A 25,950-nucleotide genomic window follows, 5' to 3' on the forward strand; every position below is an offset into this window, starting at 1 on the left:
CAACTTTTGGGGTTCAATTTCTCCTGTTACCCTTGGGAAAATAAAAAAATTGGGGACTAATTGATCATGTTTGTGGAAAAAATACGATTTTTTTATTTTCATGCCCGGGCATTACAAACTTCTGTGAAGCCCTTGGGGGTTCAAAGTGCTCACCACACATCTAGATAAGTTCCTTAGGGGGTCTCGTTTCCAACATGGGGTCATTTGTGGGGGTTTCCACTGTTTAGGTACATTAGGGGCTCTCCAAAGGCAACATGACACACGCAGACCATTCCATCAAAGTCTGCATTCCAAAACGTCACTACTTCCCTTCCGAGCCCTGACGTGTGTCCATACAGTAGTTTTCTCCCACATATGGGGTGTCAGCATACTCAGGACAAATTGGACAACAACTTTTGGGGTCCAATTTCTCCTGGTACCCATGGGAAAATAAAAAAATGGTGACTAAAAGATCCTGTTTGTGGAAAAAATGCGAATTTTTTATTTTCACGCCCGGGCATTATAAACTTCTGTGAAGCACTGGGGGGTTCAAAGTGCTCACCACACATCTAGATAAGTTCCTTGGGGGGTCTAGTTTCCAAAATGGTGTCATTTGTGGGGGGTTCCCACTGTTTAGGTACATCAGGGGTTTTCCAATCGCGACATGGTGTCCGATCTCAATTCCAGCCAAAAACGTCAAATGGCGCTGCTTCCCTTCCGAGCTCTGCCATGCGCCCAAATAGTGGTTTACCCCCACATGTGGGGTATCAGCGTACTCAGGACAAATTGCACAATAACTTTTAGGGTCCTGTTACCCTTGGAAAAATAAGAATTGAGGGTGAAAAGATCATTTTTGTGGAAAAAATATGATTTTTTAATTGTACGGCTTTATGTTATAAACTTCTGTGAAGCCCTTGGAGGTTCAAAGTTCTCACCACACATCTAGATAAGTTCCTTAGGGGGTCTAGTTTCCAAAATGGTGTCATTTGTGGGGGGGTTTCCACTGTTTTGGTACATCAGGGGTTTTCCAATCGCGACATGGTGTCCGATCTCAATTCCAGCCAAAAACGTCAAATGGCGCTGCTTCCCTTCCGAGCTCTGCCATGCGCCCAAATAGTGGTTTACCCCCACATGTGGGGTATCAGTGTACTCAAGACAAATTGCACAATAACTTTTAGGGTCCTATTACCCTTGGAAAAATAAGAATTGAGGGTGAAAAGATCATTTTTGTGGAAAAAATATGATTTTTTTAATTGTACGGCTGTATGTTATAAACTTCTGTGAAGCCCTTGGGGGTTCAAAGTTCTCACCACACATCTAGATAAGTTCCTTAGTGGGTCTAGTTTCCAAAATGGTGTCATTTGTTGGGGGTTTCCACTGTTTAGGTACATCAGGGGTTTTCCAATCGCTACATGATGTCCGATCTCAATTCCAGCCAAAAACGTCAAATGGCGTTGCTTCCCTTCCGAGCTCTGCCATGCGCCCAAATAGTGGTTTACCCCCACATGTGGGGTATCAGCGTACTCAGGACAAATTGCACAATAACTTTTAGGGTCCTGTTACCCTTGGGAAAATAAAAATTGGGGTGAAAAGATCATTTTTGTGGAAAAAATATGATTTTTTAATTGTACCGCTGTACGTTATAACTTCTGTAAAGCCCTTGTGGGTTCAAAGTTCTCACCACATATCTAGATAAGTTCCTTGGGGGGTCTAGTTTCCAAAATGGGGTCACTTGTAGGGGGTTTCCACTGTTTAGGTATATCAGGGACTCTCCAAACGTGACATGGCGTCCGATCTGAATTCCAGCCAATTTTGCATTGAAAAAGTCAAACGGCGCTCCTTTCATTCTGAGCTCTGCCATGCGCCGAAACAGTCGTTCCCCCCCACATATCAGGTATCAGCGTACTCAAGACAAATTGCACAGTAACTTTTGCAGTCCAATTTCTCTTGTTACCCTTGGTAAAATAAAAAAAATTGAACCTGAAGTATTTTTTTTGTGAAAAAAAGTTAGATGTTCATTTTTTTTTAAATATTCAAAAAAATTCCTTTGACGCACATAAAGGGTTAATAAACTTCTTGAATGTGGTTTTGAGCACCTTAAGGGGTGCAGTTTTTAGAATGGTGTCACTTTTGGGTATTTTCTATCATATAGACCCCTCAAAGTGGCTTCAAATGTGATGTGGTCCTAAAAATAAAATGGTGTTGTAAAAATGAGAAATCGCTGGTCAACTTTTAACCCTTATAACTTCCTAGCAAAAAAAAATTTTGGTTCCAAAATTGTGCTGATGTAAAGTAAACATGTGGGAAATGTTAGTTATCAAGTTTTTTGTGTGCCGTATCTCTGTGATTTAAGGGCATAAAAATTCAAAGTTGGAAAATTGCGAAATTTTCAAAATTTTCGCCAAATTTCCGTTTTTCTCACAAATAAACGCAAATTATTTGAATGAAATTTTACCACTAACATGAAGTACAATATGTCACGAGAAAACATTGTCAGAATCACCGGGATCCATGGAAGCGTTTCAGAGTTATGACCTCATAAAGGTACAGTGGTCAGAATTGTAAAAATTGGCCCGGTCATGAACGTGCAAACCACCCTTGGGGGTGAAGGGGTTAAAGGGAACCTTTTACCAGTTTTGTCCTGTATCAAATAAACCTATGACTTTAATCAGCACCTGTGCTTCAGTCCATCATTGGTTATATAACCCCCTGCTGTTCTCCTGCTGTAATCTCACGCTTGCGCATAGAAATCGCCAGCTCTTGCCTGTGCACTATGCTCTACTCCATTGCTTGCAGAGCCTAAATCATAATGGCGCTCTGCTGCAATAGGACACAGCAAGAGGATCTGCAATCTTAGACCTAATTCTTATTAACAGGAAGGAAATGGTTGAGGAAGTAAAGGTGGCTGGAAATTTAGGAGGCAGCAATCATGCTATCTCTGAATTTTGGATTACAATAGAAGGAAGACCAGCGAGGACTCAGACTTTAAGGTTGGACTTCAGAAAGGCATATTTTAATGGACTCCGAAAGAGGGTAGGAAAGGTCCAATGGCTGGATGTTCTAAAGGACAGAAGTGTCCAAGAAGGATGATAGATTTTGCTAAACGAAATTCTCATTGCACAATCAGTAACAAACCTGAAAAGAAGAAAATTTAATTGGAAGCATTTAACCAGGGGTATTTCCGTTTTTGCGTTTCCATTTTTTGCTTCCCTTCTTTTTTATTTTTCCGTCAATATGGCCATGTGTGGGCTTGTTTTTTGCGGGACGAGTTGTACTTTTGAAAGGCACCATTGATTTTACCATATCATGTACTAGAAAACAGGAAAAAAAATTCCAAATGTGGTGAAATTGCAAAAAAAAAAGTGCAATTCCACAATTGTTTTTTGGATTTTTTTTTTACCATGTTCACTAAATGCTAAAACTGACATGCCATTATGATTCTCCAGGTCATTACGAGTTTGCAGTCACCAAACATGTCTAGGCTCTTTTATAGTAGATATGATCTTTCGATCACCCGTTATTGCATTTTATTGCAATGTTGCAGCGACTTAAAAAACGTAATTCTGGAGTTGCAATTTTTTTCTCGCTACGCCATTTACCAATTGGACTAATTCTTTTTATATATTGATAGATCGGGCAATTCTGAACGCGGCGATACCAAATATGTGTATATTTTTTTTTTTATTATTGTTTTATTTTGAAGGGGGTGATTTGATTTTTTTATATTTTTATAAACCTTTTTTTACTTTTTACTTGCTTCAATAGTCCCCGTGGGAGACTAGAAGCTGCACTTGTCCGATCGCTTGTGCTACATAGAGCAGATATGCTCACTTGCTATGAACGCCGATCGCTATGACAACCACAGGGGTCTCCTGCTGACCCCGGGTTGTCATGCCAACTCATCAGTGACCCGCGATCATGTAAGGCCTGTTTCACACTTCCATTTTTGTGTCCGCCAAACGGATCCGTTTCCGTTTTTTTGACGCAAACGGATGCAAACGGATCCGTTTTTAAAAACCCGGATCCGTTTTTTGACGGATCCGCGGTAACCGCTATGGGACAAAAACGGATCCTGCAAACAAATGGCGGATCCGTTTTTTAACGGAAACCAACGGATTTTGACGGATTTGAAAAAACGGAAGTGTGAAACAGGCCTTACACGAGCGCCGATGGGAGGAAGTAATGACTCGCTACCTGCGTGTGCAGGTTAAATACCGCTGTCAGAGTTTGACAGTGGCATTTAACATGTTAACAGCTGCGGGTGAATCTTGATTCCACCCGCGGCTGTTCCAAACACGTCATCTGATCAGATCAGCTGTCATGTGCCGGAAAAGGTGCAGGCTGCAATGACTCTCTCCGTCATTGGACGTTAAGGGGCTAAATAGACCAGGATGGATGAACACAGAGCTTAAACACTTGTTAAAAAAGAAAAAAGAAATGTATATTAAATGGAAAGAACGGGAAGTATATCCAAAGAAGTATATAATGCTAATTGTAGGGTATGCAGGGCAAGCATTAGAAGAGCTAAAGCCAGTAATGAAGTGAGGTTTGCAAGGAAGACCAAAAACAATAAAAAAGGATTTTGGGGGTATCTCAAAAGCAAAAGTCAAAGATGCTATAGGATTTTTACAGGATGAAAAGGGTGAAGAGTTTAAAAATGATGTTGCGAAGGCTGACTTTTAAATTCCTCTTTTGCATCTGTGTTCTCTAAGAAAGAGATAGCAGAGGAAATTGCAGAACCACTAGTCAGAATTTTTGAAAAATCCTGGCGAACAGGAGAAGTCCCAGAAGATTATCTAAGGTCAAATGTTTTCTCAGTCTACAAACTTCTATACCAGGAAAGATCTTTGAACAAATTATTAAACAGCATGTATGTAAGTACTTGGATAAGATTACAGTAATTAACCATAGTCAGCAAAGTCATGCCAGATTAATCTAATTTCCTTCTATGATGGAATCACTGACTGGGTGGATCAGGGAAATGTGGTAGATTTAGTATATATTGACTTCAGCAAAGCATTTGATTAAAGTATCTCATACTATCCTTATTGAAAAAATGACCAAGTATGGGATTGACAAGGTTATGGTTAGGTGGATTCATAACTGGCTCCGTGATTGTACTCAAAGAGTGGTAATAAATGGCTGTACATCCAATTGGAAGAGTGTTTCAGTTGGGGTACCACAAGGCTGTGTCCTGACCCCAGTGTTGTTCAACATTTTTATAAATTATCTAGATAAGGGAACTGAAGTTAAACTAATTAAATTTGCAGACGATGCAAAGCTAGGAAGGATAATTAATACTAGAGAAAGGATTCAGAAGGATCTAGATAAGCTTGAATAATGTCCAGGAAGAAGCATTTCCGTGCGAAATGCACGTCGGGTGTGGTTGTCTCCCGGGTGTTTCAGTTAATTATATCAGAATAATGTGCGGGTTATAAATTCTGCTATATTTATGATTATGCATATAAACTATCATGTTACAGAAGGGGTAGCGTTGATAACATGACCATATTGACACTGGATATTGTAGTTTTTCTTTCTCTGCTTGTACTATGCTGGTATCACTGGATACCTTTATTTATTCTTATTTATTAGATGCACTTGTATCTGCCTAGAATTGTGTGATGGATTTATTATTGAAGGGGTACTGCAATCCTAGTGCCAATACTATGGATTATATATGATGTAATTGTATTTAGTACCTAATGTTCTGTGCCTGTGTTATAATAATATGGAACTATCTGTGATATTACCCTGGTTACCCACCTGCTGATATTGTACCTGTGGTATCTTTTCCTTTTTTAGTAACATTTGAATGAGTTGTCAATGAAATTAATCTTTTATTATTTTGGTGGTATCTTAGTCTGGTGTTTTTTGGTGTTATACATGGTATATTGGCTTTGTGAGCCGCGGCTGCTGGGATATAAATTTGGTGTCTTCAGTACTGAGTTTAAGCACCCTTTTGAGCTAGTACAGCCATGAGCCTTCTTGGGAATGATACACCTGGATTTGGGGATCCTCTACCATTCCTCCTTTCAGATCCTCTCCAGTTCCATCTGGTTGGATGGTGAACATTGGTGGACAGCCGTTTTCAGGTCTCTCCAGAGATGCTCAATTTGATTTAGGTCAGGGCTCTGGCTGAGCCAGTCAAGAATGGTCACAAAATTGTTCTGAAGCCACTCCTTTGTTATTTTAGCTATGTGCTTAGGGTCATTGTCTTGTTGGAGGGTGAACCTTTGGCCAAGTCTGAGGTCCAGAGCACTCTGGAAGAGGTTTTTATCCAGGATATCTCTGTACTTGGCCGCATTCATGTTTCCTTCAATTGCAACCAATCGTCCTGTCCCTGCAGCTGATAAACACCCCCATAGCATGATACTGCCACCACCATGTTTCACTGTTGGGATTGTATTGGGCAGGTGGTGAGCAGTGCCTGTTTTTTTCCACACATACTGCTAAGAATTATCACCAAAAAGTTCTCATAAGACCAAAGAATACCAGAGAATGTTATTTCTCATAGTCTGGGAGTCTTTCATGTATTTTTTTAGCAAACTCTATGCGGGCTTTCATATGTCTTGCACTGAGGAGAGGCTTCCGTCGGGCCATTCTGTCATTAGGGCCCAACTGGTGGAGGGCTGCAGTGATAGTTGACTTTGTGGAGCTTTCTCTCATCTCCCTACTGCATCTGTGGAGCTTATGGACCTCTCTCACCAACGCTCTTCTCCCACGATTGCTCAGGTTGGCTGGACGGCCAGGTCTAGGAAGACTTCTGGTGGTCCTAATATTCTTCCATTTAAGGATTATGGAGGCCACTGTGCTCTTAGGAACCTTGAGTACTGCAGAAATTATTTTGTAACCTTGGCCAGATGTGTTGCTTGCCACAATTCTGTCTCTGAGCTCCTTGGCCACTTCCTTTGATCTCATGATTCTAATTTGGTCTGACATGCACTGTGAGCTGTGGGGTCTTATATAGACAGGTGTGTGCCTTTACAAATCAAGTCCTATCAGTTTAATTAAACACAGCTGGACTCCAATGGAGTAGAACCATCTCAAGGAGGATCACAAGGAAAAGTACAGAATGTGACTTAAATGTGAGTGTCTGAGCAAAGGGTCTGAATTCTTATGACCATGTGATATTTCATTTTTTATTTTTTAATAAATTTGCAAACATTTCTACATTTCTGCGTTTTCAGTCAAGATGGGGTGCAGAGTGTACATTAATGAGAGAAAAAAATGAATTTTTTTGAATTTACCAAATTGAAACAAAGAGTGAAAATTGTTTAGGGGGGTCCGAATACTTTCTGTACCCACTGTATATGTGTATATGTATAAATGTGTGTGCATGGCAGCGTGGACGTCATTTGAGACACTTTTAGCTGCAGCTAATTCTCATTTCACACATCTGTTATAATTGCAGCTCCATCTTTTCTGTTCTGTGTTACTGTCTAAATGTAGATCCATCACTGTTGTAATAAGCCTTGTACATGTCGGCTTTATCTGGTGCCAGGTGACCGATGCTTTGGCAATTTGTATTTTAGACGCCATCCTTCGCTGATGATTTATTGCAGTCATGATCCGCACGCATATTTTACCTTGTAAATGTTTTAGAGTCTTCTCTGAGTGTTGTCATGTTAGATGAAGAACATCATTTCTTTCTGACTGTCTATTGATTTTCTATTTTTGCTGGATGTGTGTTTTCTGGGGTCTGTATTCACACTGCTTTATGACCTATATGAAGGCTTTCTTTCCATCACAATCATGTAATACTAATTAAAAGCATTGTTCAGACCCGGCCTAAAATCCATTTTTGCCAGCTCTGTAGGGAACCATTGCTCTATTTAAATACACTTGTTGGATTTTTGAAAATAAAGTTAAATTAAAACTGGTGGGCTTGTAGCTGAAAGCACTATTATAACCCAGTCTGCTGCTTTTGCATTATTCATCCGCTGGACCGTTCTTTGGAAATTATTTTGTTTGTCCTACTGACTTCTGTTCTGCTTCGAAACTACAGCTGCGCACAATATTTGGCGAAGCTGTTAGTCAAAAATAACTCACCTCCGCAGGGCAGTACCTGATTGATCTGCACAAGACCCACCGTGCTATTGTGCACTATGTTTCTAATTATTTCTTTTCAGAAAGCTGAACAATCTGGAATTGTTGAGTAAGCCCCGTGGAGATGAGGGATCAGGTGTTGTCATTGCTTCCGTCAAGTAGTGCACTGGTATAGGTTTGTAACCGATTGTGGGATTTATCACAAAGAATGAACATCATCCGGATTATGGTAGAGGAAAGGCTTTCTTAAAGGGGAAATCTAGTCTGCTAGATAATTGTGAGGACATCTCATCAGTGGTCCATAATTTTGACTGCTTCTGATGTTCAGAAAGAATAGGGTGTAGAGGGAGGTTAACGTCTTTTACATCATTTATACAGTAGAATTCTGTAACTGAAAATAATGCACATTCTCAGCAAAATGTCCTTCAAATCTGTGGTTCTTTGCATTTGGATATAATTGGTTATACAAGACCACACAATTCACAAATGTAATCCTCTTTTTTTTTTTTTTTCTTTTATCTATGACATCAGATTCTTGAGTGCTGGGTTTGTTCACATTTTGGCCATGTTATTTTATACATTGCTGCCGGCTAATATAGATTAATTTAAGAAAAATGTCTGTACATTAAATAACATCAGCATCTAGTGATGAGTGAACGTGCTCGGACAACGTTTTATCCGAGCATGCTCCTGTGTTATCCAAGTATCTCAGGTGTGCTCAAATAATAAGTTTGAGTTCCCGCGCCTGCATGTTTTGCTTCTGTTAGATAGCCGCAACACATACAGTGATTGCCTAACAAATCAGGAAGGGGGCAAACACTTTTTCACACAATTGTGGATGCCGATGTCCTAAACCAGGGATGGAGAATCTTTTTTTGTGCTAGGGGCCATTTAGCTATTTATGCCATCCTTCAGAGCTCATACAATTGCGCCCTACCTCCACCCACAAAGTACATTCTGACGTTGGTACTGGTGTCAGGTCGTAATCTTTCATTGTATGCGCCCTAGCGTTCAGTAATAACGCACTTGCTCACAGATCAAGAAGAAATGAATGGGCCAGCGGCCGGCAAGGTACTTCTGCCGTCCTAAGCGCTGCAGTCCCCGGAAATCTGGGGGCTGAATAAAGGTCATTGAGGCCTTTAACGGCCCATGGACCTGAGGTTCCCCACCACTGCCCTAAACCAAGGGGTCACTACCTACGGCCTGCGATGCCATTTTGTGCGTCCCACTGCCACCTCTGACTCTTCTTTGCTCACTGACTCCCATAAACTATGGGGGGAGCTGCTCTTATTGTATGGTCATCTTGACTCTTTTTTCTGAAATGCTAAATAGGGGAGCAGAGGGCCCTTTTTGTCTACAATAGTAGAGATTCCAAAAATGCAGCCCCCTTTTATTAGATTATGGCATATGTAATAAATGTATATCTCAAATCAGAATACCTCTTCAAAAATTATGTGGCCCTTTTGATTGGTACTGTCACAAAATTTGGAACTTGGACCAATAAAGGTTGTTCACCTCTGCTCTAAACGCTGTTGTTTAAATCCCATAACTATTAATGCCTACATTATCTACAATACAGACCAAAAGTTTGGACACACCTTCTCATTCAAAGAGTTTTCTTTATTTTCATGACTATGAAAATTGTAGATTCACTCTGAAGGCATCAAAACTATGAATTAACACATGTTGAATTATATAATCAACAAAAAAGTGTGAAACAACTGAAAATATGTCTTATATTCTAGGTTCTTCAAAGTAGCCACCTTTTGCTTTGATTACTGCTTTGCACACTCTTGGCATTCTCTTGATGAGCTTCAAGAGGTAGTCACCGGAAATGGTCTTCCAACAGTCTTGAAGGAGTTCTCAGAGATGCTTAGCACTTGCTGGCCCTTTTGCCTTCACTCTGCGGTCCAACTCACCCCAAACCATCTCGATTCGGTTCAGGTCTGGTGACTGTGGAGGCCAGGTCATCTGGCTTAGCACCCCATCACTCTCCTCCTTGATCAAATAACCCTTACACAGCCTGGAGGTGTATTTGGGGTCATTCTCCTGTTGAAAAATAAATGATGGTCCAACTAAACGCAAACCGGATGGAATAGCATGCCGCTGCAAGATGCTGTGGTAGCCATGCTGGTTCAGTATGCCTTTAATTTTGAATAAATCCCCAACAGTGTCACCAGCAAAGCACCCCCACACCATCACACCTCCTCCATGCTTCACGGTGGGAACCAGGCATGTAGAGTCCATCCGTTCATCTTTTCTGCGTCGCACAAAGACACGGTGGTTGGAACCAAAGATCTCAAATTTGGACTCATCAGACCAAAGCACAGATTTCCACTGGTCTAATTTCCATTCCTTGTGTTCTTTAGCCCAAACAAGTTTCTTCTGCTTGTTGCCTGTCCTTAGCAGTGGTTTCCTAGCAGCTATTTTACCATGAAGGCCTGCTGCACAAAGTCTCCTCTTAACAGTTGTTGTAGAGATGTGTCTGCTTCTAGAACAATGTGTGGCATTGACCTGGTCTCTAATCTGAGATGCTGTTAACCTGCGATTTCTGAGGCTGGTGACTCAGATGAACTTATCCTCCACAGCAGAAGTGACTCTTGGTCTTCCTTTCCTGGGGCGGTCCTCATGTCAGCCAGTTTCTTTGTAGCGCTTGATAGTTTTTGCCACTGCACTTGGGGACACTTTCAAAGTTTTCCCAATTTTTTGGACTGACTGACCTTCATTTCTTAAAGTAATAATGGTCACTCGTTTTTCTTTACTTAGCTGCTTTTTTCTTGCCATAATACAAATTCTAACAGTCTATTCAGTAGGACTATCAGCTGTGTATCCACCAGACTTCTGCACAACACAACTGATGGTCCCAACCCCATTTATAAGGCAAGAAATCCCACTTATTAAACCTGACATGGCACACCAGTGACGTGAAAACCATTTCCAGTGACTACCTCTTGAAGCTCATCAAGAGAATGCCAAGAGTGTGCAAAGCAGTAATCAAAGCAAAAGGTTTCACACTTTTTTGTTAATTATAGAATTCCACATGTGTTAATTCATAGTTTTGATGCCTTCAGAGTGAATCTACAATTTTCATAGTCATGAAAATAAAGAAAACTCTTTGAATGAGAGGGTGTGTCCAAACTTTTGGTCTGTACTGTATGTCTGAAGGTGTTTATTATCACTATTTTCAGCCTTGATTGTACACCATTTCCTCCATTTTTTTATGCTGACTAATTTGATGCATGGTATGCTTTTAGATTGCATCTGCAAGTTCTTTCATTGAACCAAGTGTTTTCCTGATAGTCTTCATTATAATGTGTTTTTCCCCTAGGAAAATTACTTTGGAGAGGATGATATGTACACTGATTTTGAAGAAGTCATATCCAGTCCTGTGTTGTCTCTGTCCACGTCTTCCAGCTCCGGCTGGACTGCAGTTGGTATGGAGAATAGCAAGAGAGACCACGATCAAGCGGCTAAAGCTATCCATCCATTGAGCCTGAGACCATGGGATATCACTGTACTTGTCAATGTGTACAAAGTCCATGCCAAACTACCAGTGGTAAGTGTTTATGTACTGGTATATCATTGTCAGTGAATTGGAGAAATGAAAGATGTTTTCTTACTTGTAAACTGAGGGATGTGTATAGAAGTGGAAATAATTATTACTGCTTGTTCTGGATTTGATACATTGACGTTAACAGCAGAAAATGCTCTTTGAAAATAAGTTGATATTCTGCAACTTTTTCTGCCAACTTTTTTATGTGACACAATGTGAAATGCCTGTACATGCACAACATCCACAGATATCTTGATCCATCTGGAATTTGCTTTCTCATAGAAGTAGACCGAACTGATCCGACAAGACAGATCTTTAAAAACTCCTGGTGGTAATATTTACAGTAGCCAATAAACTTACAGGCCTTGATCAGTATTTGGCCGTTCTTTTCTAATCATTGGTACTACATTTTCTATCTACTAGTCCTCTGGAATGGACACTACTATAAAATATTTCCAAGAATGGTTCATGCGTCAGTTTTTAAAGAGAGATTTTCAATTCTGATGTCTTGTTTGGCTACTATATCCTCAATGTTGGGCAAACCCTTTATGACTATGCACATGGTGAGTTTTAGATGCTGACGCAGCCACCAAGTTTTACCGGGTGAAGTCTCTGCTTGTATACTTCCCAGCAGAACCCACCTAAAGAATGAGCATGTTATGTCACTACTTTTAGCTGCTTCAATGTTTCCAAACCCCAAAGGTGGTGAAAAGAAGTGAAATAAGATTAAACAAATGCAGAGCAGTGTAGTTGTTACATTGTTGTGCATTATGTTCATTTTATGGGGTATTTTACAGTGCCCGTTGGCCACATGATTAAGATGTCGTGCACATAACCCAATTCTGATCTGTTAATGTTTTTGTCCATATTGCTGGTATAGCAGTAGTATTTACATTCACTTTATGACCATGGGACCAGTTGCATTGTCTATCTTACCATTTCAAGTTAGAGCTAGGCCCTCAAAATGATGTCACCTACCTCTGTCTCTCCACAGAAACTCCTATTATTCTGTTCTATATCTTTAGAGTTATCATAAGTAAGGTTATTAGCAGACAGTGGTCTAACGATCATGGTTACTGAGGTGGAGAGGGGGGCCCATCGACGGCAGCACCTATTTCAGCTTGATGTGCGTCCGAGTTCGCACATTCAGCTGAAACGTACTGCGTCACAGACACCAACCCTGCACTACAAATACGCCGCCGGACAATCAGAGGCCAGCAGCTAGCATTGGTGTGCCTGTCACGGATGGCACATGACAGTAACATCATGTGCCACCTGTGGCTAGCACGCCAAAGTCAGCTGCCTTTTTAAAATGTATTGGAAAAGAGCGGCTGAATAGGGGACATTATACCAGGAAGGGGCCCAGGATGGAGGACATTATTACTGGAAGGGGAACGGAATGAGGGACATTATACCAGGATGGGGGACATTATTACTGGAAAGAACCAGAATTTGAAACATTATACCAGAAATGGGCCCAGGATGGAGGATATTATTACAGGAAGGGGGCCCATTGTGGGTGGCATTATGTAACACCCCTGCCGGCATCACTGCATGGCCTCCCATTCCCCCAGTTTACGCACCAATCTGGGCCATGCTGTGAGTTCTGTCTGCTGTCTGCCCTGTGCATGTTTCCTGGCTGCATGCATAGGGGGGCGGCGCCGGCTCTTCCTGGTTCTTACAGAATCAGTGTGCACCTGCCTTTGGTCTCCCCAGCCAATTACCAAGAGGCCTCTGGTATTTAAGGCAGCTCCACCCGGTGGAAGCTGTCTGAGCAACGCCTTTACTCAGTTAGTGTCTTACTACTGAGCTGCCAGGTCCTGTCCTGTGTTTCGCCTTTTCTGGGGGCTTGATTCCCACACCTATAACTGTACCTGTTCGTTCTGCTATCCAGGAGGCAGAATATCCTGGACTCTGTGTCTCTGTTCCTGTACCTTGTCTCGTACCTTTCCCTGTCTGAATTCCATCCTATTCCTGTGTCTGTTGTATCCCTGTCTGCGGCCTGTCCCTCCATGCTCTGTATGCCCTTGTGTTTGCTCCCTCCGTCTTGCTGCTACAGCGGTTCCTCTTTGTTCCTCTTTGCTCTGTTCCTGCTGCTGCAGAACCTCTTGCTGCAGCTCCTTTCTGCATACCTTGCGGTTCCGCTTCGCTCTGCTGCTGCAGAATCTCTTGCTGCCGCTCCTCAACATACCTTGCGGTTCCGCTTTGTTACATTCCTGCTACTGCAGAACCTCTTGCTGCAGCTCCTTTCCGCATACCTTGCGGTTCATCTTTGCTCCGCTCCTGTTGCTGCAGAACCTCTTGCCGCAGCTCCTCTCCGCATACATTTTGGTTTCGCTCATCTCCTCTCCTATGGCTCCTGCTTCTGCAGAACCTCTTGCTGAAGCTCCTCTCCGTATACCTTGCGGTTCCACTTTGCTCCGCTCCGGCTGCTGCAGAACCACTTGCTGCAGCTCATTTCCGCATACTTGCGGTTCCGCTCTGCTCTCCTTCTGTGGCTCCTGCTGCTGCAGAACCTTTTGCTGCAAACTGCAGATCCTCGCCGCAGCCTTGCGATTCTACCCTGCTCCGCTACTTGCTGTTCTTCTTCGCTCCACACTCTGTGGTTCTCCTTTGCTTCCGTTACGTATTTGGCGGATCCATGTCCTACCCGTCTCTACTGGTTCCTAGTCCGTACCGGCTTCTCCAGTGTGAACAGGTCCCAACCTGTTTCCTCATACCCCTCATACCTGTCTATATTCCCATCCTTCCCGAACCAGTTCCTGAACATCCCGTGTGAACAGCTCCAGCTCCCTACCCGTTCCCACATGCAGTTCATACCTGTCTATGTTCCCGCCCTTCCCGAACCAGTTACTGCTCCTCCAGTGTGAACAGCTCCCCACCTGTCCCCTCATACCACTCGTACACTTCCGTGCCTGCCTGCCAGTGTCTGTCGTGCCCACTTGTCAGTGTCTCAGCCGTGCCCGCCTGTCCTGCCAGAGTGCCTGCCGTGCCCGTCTGTCCTGCCAGAGTTCCAGCCATGCCCGTCAAGACTACCAGTCGTGCCTGTTAGTACCTGCCCGCACCTGCTATCAATGTCCAGTCCCTCAGTGGGATCAGCAGCCACAGCCAGACACCACCCTGGAGTGGTACCTGGCAGCTACCTGCTGCACAAGCCTGATCTCACCACCAGAGGCTCCAGTGAACACCAAGATTGCTGCTTAGTCACGCCCCTTCCAGGGTAGTCTGGTTTGTGACACAGTGGGGCCACACCCCCACGCTTGCGCCAACCAGTCAGGGCGCGAGCATTACACATAAATACAGGAAAGGGCCATAATGGGGACATTATGTGTTACAGGAAGATGGACATCATTACATGAGGGGGGCCAACATGTTTTTTTTAGGATCAAGAATGATACAAGGGCCTGAACATCTGACCAATATGCAGATGGGGGGCCATCAAACTCCAGTGAGGCTATGGTTAGTAGATACAGTATTTAGTGAAGATACGTTTGTTTTAAAATGTTGAAAGTGGGGTTTTGTTACTTTGCTATCATGTAGCTTGATGTCACTGATTTACCAGGCACTGTATAGCCGAGATCACTGCTTTACCTTTAATAATTAGTAACGAAGTATGGTAATGTGAATACCTGTCTACGTATAATATGTGTGAAGGTTGCATGTGTACATTTAGTTACCATGTCTTGTTTTTTCCCAGCATTGCGGTAATGATGGACCAGATTGCCCAACTAGTTATCTTGAGAGGCTCTGCTTTGAGATGAAGAAAACATACAGAGAGACATTGCTTCAGCTTGTCCTGTCTCCTGTGTACATCTTTGTAAATGACAACTATCAGGTATATAGAAGCTGTTTGCAGACACTTTGTCCCTCTCCATGTAAATATGTCTCTTGGGTCATTTTAGATTTGGAAGTTTTTTTTCTTCCTAATCCTAATGACCTATAATTATTCCACCCTTTATGTTATACATTAAGTTCATGTGCATCAATCTTATGTGTCAGTGACTATTCGCTGTCTTACATTTATATTTTTTTGTGGGATTTTTTTTGAGAATATACAATACATCCATTGCCATCGGGCATTAGATAATGCAAAATATTGCATTGTACACTATATTTAGCTGGGAAAAAAATAATGTGCTCTGTTTTTCATTGAAGTCATTGAAATCTAAGATATAAAATGGATATTTAATGTTATTGGTTACCTCTCATCATATGAGCCAGTCTCTGCTGTCGCCTGATGAGCCCATTAGAGGAATACAAACTGCCCTTTTATAAGCCACAAGCTGTCATAAAGTAGCCCGAGTCTCCAGAAGGGCTACGGGGAGGCCACTGGGAATACATTGCATCTTCCCCAGTTTATTATCAGAATAGCTTCTGCTTAATTATAGGAGAAAATCTAATAGCTCATATTTTACAGAATTGCTGCAAATTACATGTTTCACTAATATTGTAGCATTGCCTTAAATGCTGTTTTTTAGGGGCTCTATTACACCAAGGCTTATCTACTTTCATGTACGTACAAAGCTAGCCTGCCCAAACAAAGACATCACATTACTAATGTACATTTACATTGCAAAAAATCCATATAATTACTTATAAGAATCTAGTCATGAGCAGTTCTGTTTAGGTCATGTCTTGTGCAGTAAGTGGACACAGGAGAAAACGGCAAGTCTTGAAGACATGGAAATTAGTGCCTTTCTGAAACTTCCTAAAGTCGAGTAAAAAATGTCCAGAAACCTCAAGAGATGTGTGGGGAAGTAATTACTTGCTGCGAGAGTAGCATCTTTATCATTAGGATTCTAACTAAATGGGGCAGCTGAGTAATAGTAGAAACACTACAGTCCTCTGGTACTGCCAGGATGACCCTGAGATCACGCAGTTTTTTTTTACTGTGCAGTGTGCACTCTAGTTTAGAAGTTTATGATGAGAAATTCTACAGCGTTAGGTATAATGGTGCACATACAACTGTGCCGGATTGGGTTAAGCACTCTCATTAGGTTAAGACCTTCTCCATTCAATGTCCCAGCCTCAGAGGTTCTTAATGACCAGCCAATTTTTTTTATTATTATTATTTTCTGCCCCTCCACATTTTTTTAAATGCCATCAGGGGCTTATCTACAGCATTCTGTAATGCTATAGATAAGCCTCCGATGTAACCTGAAAGATAAGAAAAAAGAGTTAAGGTACTGTCACACTTAGCGATGCACCAGCGATCCCGACCAGCGATATGACGCGGTCAGGATTGCTGGTGCATCGCTAAGTGGTCGTTAGTGAGCTGCCACACAGGCAGATCTCACCAGCGACATAGCGGCGGTCGCTACTTACCTGTCAGACGAGGCGATCCTGACGTCCTCCCGCCCGCGTCCACGCGTCGCTCTTCTCCACAGCAGGAAGCTGACGAGGAGAAAAGGCCCAGGACGTTCTCGTGCGATCAGCAATAACCAGCGGGGGAGCGGTCGGAGGTAAGTATCAGACATAGTGATATCGCTAGCATTATCGCTATAACGTCACAAAACCAGTGACGTTATAGTGGTATTGCTAGCGATATCGCTTAGTGTGACAGGCCCTTTAGATTATACTCACCCTGGCATTTGGTCTGGTCCGATGGGTGTCGCCGTCCCGTCCGGCGCCTCCCATCTTCATACGATGATGTCCTTCTCCTTGCTTCTCCCTCGGCTCCTGCACAGGCAGACTTTATCTGCCCTGTTGAGGGCAGAGCAGAGTACTGCAGTGCGCAGGCACCAGACCTCTCTGACCTTTCCCATCGCCTTTGCACTGCAGTACTTTACTCTTCCCTCAAAAGGGCAGATATAGTACGCCTGCGCAGGAGCCAAGGGAGAAGCAAGGAGGAGGACATCATCGTATGAAGATGGGGGCGCCGGACCGGACCGGTGACATCCATCGCACCCGACCGCGCCCCGGGGTGAGTATAATATAACTCATTTTTCTTATCTTTCCGGTTTCATCGGGGGCTTATCTACAGCATTACAGAATGTTGTAGATAACCCCCTGATGGCGGTGGCCACAGCTTATAGAGCTAAAATGGGGTGACCGATTCCCTTTAAGTGATGCGGATGTATGAGGCCTTTTTTTTACTGCAGGAGAAGTGGTATTATTCTTCAGTATTGTTTTGTTGTACATATAAATTACAATGTTATTTTTTTAATTATTTTATGGAATGCCATAATATATATATATTTTTTTATTCTTTGTATTTTTTTTTTTTTACAATTCAAATTTCACTCTAAATAACCAACTGAATGAATTCTTCAGGATCTTGTCGATACGTAATTTGTATGGGACCTGTTATTTCTTTGTAATAATTTTATCCAATATAAAAACATTAAACGTTTCTGTATTTTTAGGAGCAACTTTTGGGAGGGATATAATTTTTTAAAAATGTATTGCTTCCACTGTAAGAATCATTGTGCTCCAAAAGGTAAAACGGCCCGGTGCACTGACAAAGCTGATCCGGGTCTGCTTGGACCCAGCAGCTCTGCTTTTTTTTTTAAATCAAATTTTTTTTATTGAATTCTATAAAGATTAACACAAAAAGAAAAACAACAACCAGACAAACATTGGAGAAACACAGCTCTCCACCCCCCAACCTTAAGAAACATTATTCATGCGTTATTTATACATCGTGGCTCTGCAAAACCAGTATAATTGGAAGAACAAATGTTTGAACATAGTAACAATAGTCAAACCAATTACCGTATATACTCGTGTATAAGCCGACCCCCCCTAATTTTGCCACAAAAAACTGGGAAAACTTATTGACTCACGTATAAGCTTAGGGTGGAAAATGCAGCAGCTACTGGTAAATTTAAAAAATAAAAATAGATACCAATAAAAGTAAAATAAATTGAGATATCAGTAGGTTAAATGTTTTTGAATATCCATATTGAATCAGGAGCCCCATATAATGCTCCATACAATTCATGATGGCCCCATAAGATGCTCCATACAAAATACACCCCATATAATGCTGCACAAAGGTTAATAATGGCCCCATAAGAGGCTCCATAGAATAATATGCCCCATATGCTGCTCCATAAAGGTTATGGCCCCATAAGATGCTCCATAAATTATGCCCCCATAAAATGCTCCATATATTATGCCTCATAAGATGCTCCATAGATTGTGCCCCATAGATTATGCCCCCATAAGATGCTCCATTGATTATGCCCCCATAAAATTCTCCATAGATTATGCCCCCATAATATGCCCCATAAAATGCCCCATAGATTATGCCCCCATATGCTGCCCCATAGATTATACCCCCATAAAATGCTCCATAAGAAGCTCCGTAGATTATGCCCCATAAGATGCTCCGTAGATGATGCTCCATAGATTATGCCCCCATAAGATGCTCCATAGATTATACCCCCATAAGATGCTCCATAGATTATGCCCCCATAAAATGCCCCATAGATTATGCCCCCATAAGATGCCCCATAGTTTATGCCCCCATAAGATGCTCCATAGATTATGCCCCCATAAGATGCTCTGTAGATTATACAACCATAAGATGCTTCATAAGATGCTCCGTAGATTATGCCCCATAAGATGCTCCATAGATTATGCCCCCATAAGATGCTCCATAGATTATTCCCCCATAAAATGCTTCATAGATTATGCCCCCATAAGATGCTCCATAGATTATACCCCCATAAGATGCTCCATAGATTATGCCCCCATAAGATGCCCCATAGTTTATGCCCCCATAAGATGCTCCATAGATTATGCCCCCATAAGATGCTCCGTAGATTATACAACCATAAGATGCTTCATAAAATGCTCCGTAGATTATGCCCCATAAGATGCTCCATAGATTATGCCCCCATAAGATGCTCCATAGATTATGCCCCCATAAAATGCTTCATAGATTATGCCCCCATAAGATGCTCCATAGATTATGCCCCCATAAGGTGCTCCATAGATTATGCCCGCGTAAAATGCTCCATAGATTATGCCCCATATTGCTGCTGCAAAAAAAAATGACATACTCTCCTCTCTCCCTGGGGGCCAGGTGTCGGGTCCTGAACAGGCGGAGACACCGGCGCGCTATGGGGGACAGTCAGTGACTGTTCAGGCAGCAAAGGTTGCGGCGCGCACTTACCACGTCATCACGCCCTCTGCTGCCTAAACGTCACTGACAGGACGCAGCAGACAGCAGCAAGCAGTGATGGACCGGGGACAGATGAATATTGGATATACTTACCCCCTCCTGGCGCGGTCTCTGCATCTCCCACGGTCTCCCTTCCTTCAGCGGTCACGTGGTACCGCTCATTAAACTCATGAATATGCGCATATTCATGAGTTTAATGAGCGGTACCACGTGACCACTGAAGGAAGGAAGGGAGACTGTGGGAGAAGCGGGGGGCTGCAGAGACGCGTCAGGGGGGATCAGTATGATCTGACACCCCCCTCCCCCGCCGACATGCATATCTAAATTGCAAGTATTTATAGGATTCAGAGGAAGATAACCCATATTCGCTTTGCAGCTGTGAGAATTCCTTGATCACATTACTCTCAGCACTTGACTAAGTCTGTTTAAACCCTTGGCGCTCCAGGAGCCCACTCCCACCAGCTGGTATAGATTTGCAAGCCACGGAGTGTTCCATAGTGAAGTAAATTGTGAAACACCTTCTATTCCTTGTATTTTTTTCACCGTCCCCCAACGTTTATGACATAACAGCATAAGTTGATATTTTGCCTCCGTGTCCCAAACTTATGCGCCTCCAGTACCTCATAGAGTTTATCCGATCGGAAATAGTGCTGCAGCATCATACGCTGAGTTCCACCTCCCGCAGGGTCGTCCCGTCCCCAAATATGTTGAACCTGAGATACCACATAATATACCGATGGGTTAGGAACTGCTAGCCCTCCCATTGTTTTATTTCTTTGCAATGTTTCCAGTTTAATTCTCGGAGTATGTTTGCCCCATATTAATTTTTTTAAACTCCTGATTGACTCTAAAGAAAAAATTCTGATTTATCCATAATGGGGAGTTGTGCAGAGCATACAGCAATTGTGGCATCCAAATCATTTTGACATGGTTAGCATGGCCCCCCACAACTGACAACGGTAACTTAGACCAAGCGCCCAATTTACCCCTAAATTTAATTAAGACTGGATCAAGAATCAACCTCTCATAGTCATTTATTTTTGCCGATATATTGATTCCTAAATATTTAAACTCCGATACCACTTGTAAACCCGAGTTAATGTAGTGGGAAGCATTCTCATCTGTATTATCCAAGGGAAGTATAACTGATTTGCTCCAATTTATCTTCAGACCAGAGTATTTTCCATATGTTTCTATAGTTTCCATTACTATAGGAAGGGATCCAGAAGTTTTAGCCAGAAATAATAAAGTGTCATCAGCGTATAATGCGACCTTCTCTTCACTATTCCATCTACGAAACCCAACTATCCTTGGATGCTCCCTGATAACCGATGCCAGGGGTTCAATGGCCAGTGCAAAAAGCAGGGGAGACAACGGACACCCCTGCCTCGTACCTCTACTCAGTCCAAAAGCCGGGGAGAGGTGTCCATTTACCTGAATTCTAGCTATCAACCTACCTTACAGCAATTTAACCCATGAAATGAAACTAGGTCGTATACCAAACTGTCACGTGGACCCGTCCTGTGTGACGCGACCCGCAGGCCGGTAACTGAAACAACACGGGCGGCACGTGAAGCTGTCCTGTGTGACACGGCCCGCAGGTCGGTAACTGTAAACAACAAGACAAGGGGGAGGGAGTTACAACGGTGGACCCTGCAATAGGGAAAGGGGACGTGGAGACCTCCTGCACTCCCCTGAGTCAGTGTCCCTAACGCTCCTAACGTTCCCTATGCCGGTTCCGCACCGGGCGCCGCTCAGGATACCTGTCGCCCTAGCACACCCTACACCAATCCCTTGCTAGGGAGCTGGGTGGCGCAGGCACTGGCCCCACCGCTGTAATAATACACATGAAGGGAAAACACAAACAGGGGAACACCACTTAGCTTTACTCTGTGCACTTGCTCCCGGCAACAGAGTCCACCACCAGAATGCAGCTCTCCTCCTGAAATACTGCCACCAAGCTCTGTCAGAGCTACAAGGAAATCCCCTATGACTCCTTCCACACCAGGGCTAAGACAGTGCTGCAAGGAGCTCTCTACAGCTCCTTCCTCCACCAGGGATGGTTGGAAATGAATATTATCACCAACACTGATTGCAACACCTGTGACTCTTTTATAGCCGAGCCAGCAATCACACCTGCATTATAAATGTGCACTTAACTAAAGAAACAGAGTGCAATGACGCTCACCACCACCGGGGGCAAACTTAGAACAAACGACACCACAGTGCAATAATCCAAATGGCCACCGGGGGCAAAAACATCTCTAAGCACAGCTTGAGAAAAAGGTTACTTGTGCTTTTATCTGTCCTGATCCCGCATGGATCATGACAGTACCCTCCCCTTAATGAGGGGCCTCTGGACCCTCAAGACCGCTCCCCATCAGGGAACCACCTACAGCGGGGACGCCCAGACCCAGAGTTCACCCCAGCAACTACCTGCAAGTCAGGTTGATGACAAGCGAGCCCGCTGGTATTGGCAACGTTTGTTCTGGAGGCACCACGCATCTCTGAAGCGCTGACCTGGGGAACAAGTTGTGTATGTGTATGTTTGGTATAAGCTGGTAACACTCCACAACACACTTCCACTGGATTTTTTTTTTGTGGCCACCCATGCACGCTCGTTCACACACAGGTCCGGACCTGAACGTTTATTGCCACTCATTCGTTTGTCACCACTTGGAGAACTCTTTCTGGGATTGACAACAGAGGCGTCCCCCTGTGTCACCACACAAACATCCCCGCACTTCACCAAGGGGTACACCACCCTCCAACCCCTACCACCACGAGGTCTGTGCCTCCCAGGGTTGGCCAATGGCGAGGGTTGAGACTTGCCCCTACTCTCCTGCAGCACATCTGCTGCTCTCACCGGAGAGGAAGGGGTCCGTGGAAGAGAGGCGGCAGAGACAGTAGTTCCTAGGCAGCAGCCCTTACACGAGTGCCCCCAGCTGACCACTTCCCTCACCCGCCAATCCATCACCTCCAGTACGCCGCCAGCCAACACCTCTGCTGACATAGTAACTTGGGAAGGCAAAATGGAGGAAATGTATACTCCCTGGTCGCCTCCCTCCAAGCGACCAGGAGAATGCGGCTTCTCAGAAGGCGCAGATAATTTGGCGCGCAATGAGCAAGCCTTCAGGACATGACCAGTCTGCCCTCAGTAAAAACATGCCGACACCACTCCCCGAACCGTAGGCAGCTCCGTACACAAACTAGCTCCTCCTACTTGCATAGGTTCGTCTGGGGACTTGGCATGAACTGGGCAGGCTCTCATAAAATGGCGAGGCTTCCCACAGGAAAAGCATACCCCCCACACACCACGATGAGCCGCAGACACCCCCTTTTTTGTCTCAACAACACCGGGCTGTCTGGGTTCCTCCGTCCGCACTGGTGGATCCTCCTCCCTAGCGAGGACATCAGGGGGCACTTTTTGTATATGTCTTTCCCTGAGGCGTCTATCCACATGGATGGCAAGGGACATGGTGGCCTCCAGCGACCTGGGGGCGGCGTACTGCACCGGAGTATCCTGCAACTTTGGAGACAAACCCTGCACAAATTGACTCCTAAGTGCAGGGTCATTCAACTGAGTGTTAGTGGCCCGTCTCCTAAACTCTGAGCAGTACTCCTCAGTAACCCGGGCTCCCTGTTTACACCTAGAGATCCGAGATTCCGCCAGGGCGACGCCATCAGGATCCCCGTACACAAGCGCCAAAGCAGCAAAAAACTCGTCCACGGGCTCTAATGATGGAGAATCGTCCGGTAGGGAGAAGGCCCAGGATTGGGGATCCCCTTTAAGAAGGGACATAATGATTCCCACTCGTTGCTCTTCACTCCCTGATGAACGAGGGCGCAGCCTGAAATACAATTTACAGGCTTGCTGGAATACCAAGAATTGATCTCTCCCTCCAGAAAATCTGTCAGGGAGGGATATCTTGGGTTCTGACTGAGCCTGTTCCTGAACCAAGCCCCCAGATCCCACCAACAGCCGAAGCTGCCCCACCAACAGCCGAAGCTGCCGCACCAACCCTTCGCGCATCCCCCTAATCTCATTAATAAGGGTCTGCAGGATTTGGGCAAAGGTCTGAACTGGGTCCATGGCTCAGCAGAGAAAAGAAAGTTGTAGGTTGGTGATAATGTCACGTGGACCCGTCCTGTGTGACGCGACCCGCAGGCCGGTAACTGAAATAACACGACGCGGCACGTGAAGCTGTCCTGTGTGACACGGCCGCAGGCCGGTAACTGTAAACAACAAGACAAGGGGGAGGGACAACAGTTACAACGGTGGGCCCTGCGATAGGGAAAGGGGACGTGGAGACCTCCTGCACTCCCCTGAGTCAGTGTCCCTAATGCTCCTAACGTTCCCTATGCCGGTTCCGCACCGGGCGCCGCTCAAGATACCTGTCGCCCTAGCACACCCTACACCTATCCCTTGCTAGGGAGCTGGGTGGCGCAGGCACTGGCCCCACCGCTGTACTAATACACACGAAGGGAAAACACAAACGGGAACACCACTTAGCTTTACTCTGTGCACTTGCTCCCGGCAACAGAGTCCACCACCAGAATGCAGCTCTCCTCCTGAAGTGCTGCCACCAAGCTCTGTCAGAGCTACAAGGAAATCCCCTATGACTCCTTCCACACCAGGGCTAAGACAGTGCTGCAAGGAGCTCTCTCCAGCTCCTTCCTCCACCAGGGATGGTTGGAAATGAATTCTATCACCAACACTGATTGCAACACCTATGACTCTTTTATAGCAGAGCCAGCAATCACACCTGCATTATAAATGCGCACTTAACTAAAGAATCAGAGTGCAATGATGCTCACCACCACCGGGGGCAAACTTAGAACAAACGACACCACAGTGCAATAATCCAAATGGCCACCTGGGGCAAAAACATCTCTAAGCACAGCTTGAGAAAAGAAAAAAAGGTTACTTGTGCTTTTATCTGTCCTGATCCCGCATGGATCATGACACAAACCTTTCCAACACCGCCTATAAATATTCCCACTCAACAGAATCGAACGCCTTGGTGGCGTCCAGAAAACATACAGCACTATCCCCATCACCATCCACTGGCAATTGAAGATTAAGAAACAGTCTCCGGATATTAACCGCTCTGGATCTAGCAGGCATGAAGCCAGACTGATCAGAATGGATTACTGTAGAAATTACTGTATTCAATCTAGACACCAGAACCTTCTCAATTTTAAAATCCGTTGGCAATAAAGATATAGGCCTGTATGAGTCGGGGATTAAAGGGTCTTTGTTTGGCTTAGGTATGACTACTATCACCGCCTCTTGCATTGAATGGGGTAGGGTTCCCCCCTTCACCGCCTCCTCGAAGGTAGCCAGCAAGTGGGGAAGTAGAATATTTCCAAACTTCTTATATATTTACGTGAAAAGCCCGTCTAGTCCTGACGATTTGTTATTAGCCATAGAGGCTACAGCCATTTGTAACTCCTCAAGTTGTAATGGTCTATTTAAAAATTCTTGATCTTTACCGCTAAATGTTGGTAATTTGATTTCCCTAAAGTAGGATAAGATCTTTTCTCTACTAAATTGCATTTTGTGTTTGAGATCTGATCAGTCTGGTTTACTACCACTCCTTCCCTGTCCTTCAAAGCTCCAATAAAAGAACTCCCCATCTGAGCTCTTGCTATCATGGCTAATGTCTTGCCTTCTCCCCCTCCTCAAAGAAGTGTGTCTGGGCAAACATGCGTTTGTTTTTAGCTTTTTCCTTGATATGTGTGGTGTACCTTCTTGAGATACTACCCACTCCATCAGACCCTCTTTTGCACCGGTTAGTACAAATTTCTCTTCTGTAGATCTAGCTCTATGCCGTAAAAACTCCCCAAACTGTTTTGTCTTAGTTTTAGAACGGTTAATGGCCTGTAGACTCCTCGTAAGCACGCTTTCGTGGCATCCCGTAATGTCCCGTTTGTTGTTTTCCTTAAAATAATGTTCTAAGGTAAATGTGATCAGCGGAATATCTATAATTTGAAGCCAGAAGGGATTCATGGCCCACATAGTCAGAGAATCCAGCAGCCTGGGTGAAAAACAAAGAGTAGTCCGTCAGCAAGGGTGAATAATCAGATAGTGCTCTGGGTAAGTATTCCACTGTTCTCACCAATGTTCTCTGCCCAATACCATATCAATACGTGATAATGTTTTATGTGTCTTAGAATAACAAGGAAATTCTTTAGTGTTATGATATTTGAGACGCCATATGTCCACTAATGATAG

At 44.0% G+C, this 25,950-nt stretch overlaps 1 protein-coding gene across 2 annotated transcripts in view; it reads left to right on the forward strand.

Moving 5' to 3' along the window:
* The window catches only part of BLTP1 (bridge-like lipid transfer protein family member 1), a 451,393-nt gene that overhangs the window by 120,227 nt on the left and 305,216 nt on the right, over window positions 1-25,950 (forward strand). For both annotated transcript variants that reach the window (XM_073572011.1, XM_073572012.1), the window contains exons 20-21: window positions 11,357-11,584; window positions 15,279-15,416. In XM_073572011.1, the coding sequence (XP_073428112.1) occupies window positions 11,357-11,584; window positions 15,279-15,416 (366 nt within the window). The remainder of the gene's footprint in view (window positions 1-11,356; window positions 11,585-15,278; window positions 15,417-25,950) is intronic.

Source organism: Dendrobates tinctorius, unplaced genomic scaffold, assembly GCF_039654945.1.
Source record: "Dendrobates tinctorius isolate UK_male_01 unplaced genomic scaffold, ASM3965494v1 ptg000030l, whole genome shotgun sequence".
Lineage (NCBI taxonomy): Eukaryota > Metazoa > Chordata > Amphibia > Anura > Dendrobatidae > Dendrobates > Dendrobates tinctorius.